This window comes from Ranitomeya imitator, chromosome 1, assembly GCF_032444005.1.
Source record: "Ranitomeya imitator isolate aRanImi1 chromosome 1, aRanImi1.pri, whole genome shotgun sequence".
Classification (NCBI taxonomy): Eukaryota; Metazoa; Chordata; class Amphibia; order Anura; family Dendrobatidae; genus Ranitomeya; species Ranitomeya imitator.
The window spans coordinates 603660365-603663518 of record NC_091282.1 but is presented as its reverse complement, the minus strand read 5'-3'; the positions used below and the strand labels follow the sequence as shown (position 1 = coordinate 603663518).

The window sequence follows — 3154 nt, the reverse complement described above, 5'->3', positions numbered from 1 at the left end:
GTTTGTGTTTGCCTGCCATTGGTTTCAATGGGGTACGACGGTGTTCGTCGAACGTTCGACGAACAGTTCGTCGAACGTTCGATGAACAGTTCGTCGAACACGTCCCTGAACACTAGGGAGGTGGCTCAACACTAGTGATGACTGCTCCTGAGGGGGTGCATCATGGCGTTGGTCTTGGGTCTCTGTAGGGGCTGTGGGCGATACTGGCACCATAGGTTGGGCTGACTTGGACGTTTCCGCAATGTTGGGTTGAACGTCGCTAGAGAAGGTGTGCGCTGCAGGTATCTGTTTCTGCACGTAGTCGCTGGTACGAACAGCTGGGTCGTCTTCTTCCTGTGGTGGCAGGCAAATCGGGTAGAAGTTATGCTTCAATGCTTGCTCGAATATTTTACTTCAGCTAATGCGATTTCTTCCTCCATTTCTGTTTGAAGAATCTTTGCTCTAGCGTCTGCTTCTGTTTGAAGAATCCTTGCTTGAGCCTCTGCTTCTGCTTTCTTCGCTTCTACTTCTGTTTGAATTATCTTTGCTCGAGCCTCTGCTTCTGCTTTCTTTGCTTCTACTTCTGTTTGAAGAATCTTTGCTCGAGCCTCTGCTTGTGCTTTCTTTGCTTCTACTTTAGCCTCTGCTTCTGCTTTCTTTTCTGTGTATGATCGTCTTAGTTTGGACCGCTCTGCGTTTAAACGGGCCTCTAGGATTCTGTCACTGAGGGCTGAAGTTCTTGAGCAGGATGATTTATATGACCGAACAGAGTGTTTAGACGAGGCTGACCTGTGCGATCTAGTTTCTTTGCAGATGGGCGATACGAAGCTCCGCTTTATCTTTGGTGACTTGCACGGCAGCGTCCATTTCTCTGTCTGTGGAGTCTGCCTTGCTTAACTCTGATAGGGCTTCGTCGATTTTAGAGTCCTTTAGGAAGGCGGTGTACTTTGTGGACAGTCTCTTGTATCTGCCGTGAGCTGTATCTAGCTGTCTTATAGTGTCCTGTAAACTCGCTGCATCATCTTTGTGGCGTTGCACGCTTGACATGAGGGAGGCAACTCGTTCCCATAGGTCATCCAGGTTGTCATTGAACTCATCCCTTGTGGAACGGTAATTCTCGAGGACCTTTAGTGTTGGCTTAAGGAAGCGTACTGGTCGTGCATCTGGGTCTGCTGCGGAAGCGAGCTCTGCTTCCCAGTCTTCATAATGGACAGTATCGGGTTGTATTTGCTCTGTTTCAGCATTGGGGAACTGCGTAAGGTCCTTTTCGGCTATTTTGATTTAAGGTGCGCTGTCTCTTTAAGAAACTGAACTTTTGAATTGGGGACTGGAAATCGCGGTGCAGCTTAGTTGCGGCCCCCTGATAAGATTCCCATGGTGTTTTTGGAGAATTGTGGGGTTCTGCAGTCCGACAATCTGCAGCGATATGGTGTAATACACAGAGTCTTTATGAGCAATGTGGTCTCAGGTGATGCTGCAGGAGATTTCTTAGCAGAACAGGGCTGCAGTATGTGAGCAGGCAGAGCGTGGGCACATGGATAGGGATATAAGGATGATTCTGGCCGGGCTTCAAGGCAGTCTTTCGACTGTTCTGTCCCCACATGAGGCGAATGAAGGTGTCGTTGACTAATAAGGGTTGTGAGAGAGAGAGAATCGTACCTTCAGTATTTCCTTGATATGAGGCAGACAGGACCAATGCTGCTCAGCGTCCGAAGAGATGATGCACACCAGGGATTGTGCAGTCCAGACTTGTTTATTTGGAAATCTGGACATACAGCGTATATCTGGTAATACAGTACTTTTTCCAGAAATGCAGGTGTAGACGAGGTACAGTGAGATGTAGCACCAAGTATGACTGCAAGTGTGAGCAGCAAGAGGTCGAAAGACTGATGCCTTCCTAAGCCCGGTTCAAACGTGTCCTCTCACAACAACAAGAAAACTGAAAATGAAATGGCTACCAGAGGAAGAGAAGACTTGACCCCTGAACCGGAAGGGAAAGACATCCCCACAAGAAATAATTAATAACAAGCTGCCATACGGAAAAAGGCCATTGGGTGGCAGCAGAGTAAAATATAACAACATACATAGAACAGCACAAGTAGTTGGCTGTGGCTATACTGGGGGTGGAGGTGCCCGTGCAGTCATCAGACCAGCCACTTGATTACCTAAATCCTGAAGAGCCTGCCCAAGATGGGCCTCCCAGTTAGCAACCTTGTCTTGCAGTGCCTCCAGAGGCGTAACTACCATGGTCGCAGCGGTTGCCGCTGCGACCGGGCCTGGCAGGTCAGAGGTACCCGACTCCCCCACTGCCGCAATAAACTATACTGGAGTCTATGACCTACATGCCATATACAGGCTAAGGAGAAACCATCCTACTGTCAGGTTCCTGTGACTGCTGTAAGGACTGCTTCCGAAAGGGTTAACCTTCCTCACTGCCAATGTATCCGCATTACAGGCAGCGGTCCTATATGGTCTCCATGCGCCCTATAGTCCTCAACGCCGCAGTCACCGCAGCCCTCATTGGTCTAACCTCGCACAGAGCGGAGCCTGCACCGACAGATTTCCATAGTGATGAGCGCAGCGCCGACTGGTGACAGGCATGTCAGGGAGCACAGGGCCATGACGTAGGCGATGGGGATGTGGTCACCTGCAGCTCACTGAACATGGAGGAATCCCGAGCAGAAGAGACCGGACAGGACAAGGCTGAGAGTGAGGATGGAGAGGAGGAGGAAGGAGGAGGCTGCGGGGAAGATGAAAGTCACAGGGAGGAGGCGGAGCAGGGGTGGGGCCAGTGCCTCTCAGACCCTCCATGCTGGACATTCTGCCAGTGCAGCCCTGTCTGCAGCTGGTGCTGGTGTGCGGGGACGTTATTTTCTGTGCACGATGCATAAGGGGACATGTAACTACCATGAACACACCCTGTAACTACCCTATACATGGCTAATAAATAACCTGTACACATCCTGTATCTACACCATACACACCCTGTGCATGTCGAATAAATACCCTGTACCTACCCTATACACAAGGGGTGTAACTACCACGATTGTAGTGGTTGCCGCTGTGACTGGGCCTGGCTGGTCAGGGGCCCGGCAGGTCAGAGGCATCCGACTCCCCCTGCTGACACTCCCTCTCCCATCATTGTCCTGTGCCTCTAACACTGCGGGTGGGCAAT

General features: G+C 50.6%; 1 protein-coding gene across 1 annotated transcript; it reads right to left on the bottom strand.

The window, feature by feature from the left end:
- Positions 1-368: 368 nt before the first annotated feature.
- On the bottom strand, positions 369-2226 carry LOC138678156 (tol-Pal system protein TolA-like). The gene is made up of 2 exons (XM_069767703.1): positions 2145-2226; positions 369-670 (listed from the first exon to the last, which is right to left on the bottom strand). The coding sequence occupies exons 1-2, from the start codon at positions 2224-2226 to the stop codon at positions 369-371; spliced, it is 384 nt and encodes a 127-aa protein (XP_069623804.1).
- Positions 2227-3154: the final 928 nt, after the last annotated feature.

Bases quoted from the DNA above. Each gene is read 5' to 3' on its own strand.
- LOC138678156 (XM_069767703.1), bottom strand. From the start codon at position 2,226: ATGGTAGTTACGCCTCTGGAGGCACTGCAAGACAAGGTTGCTAACTGG. The intron at 671-2,144 runs GTAATCAAGTGG...GTTTAAACGCAG, and splicing joins GCAGGCTCTTCAGGATTTAG to AGCGGTCCAAACTAAGACGA.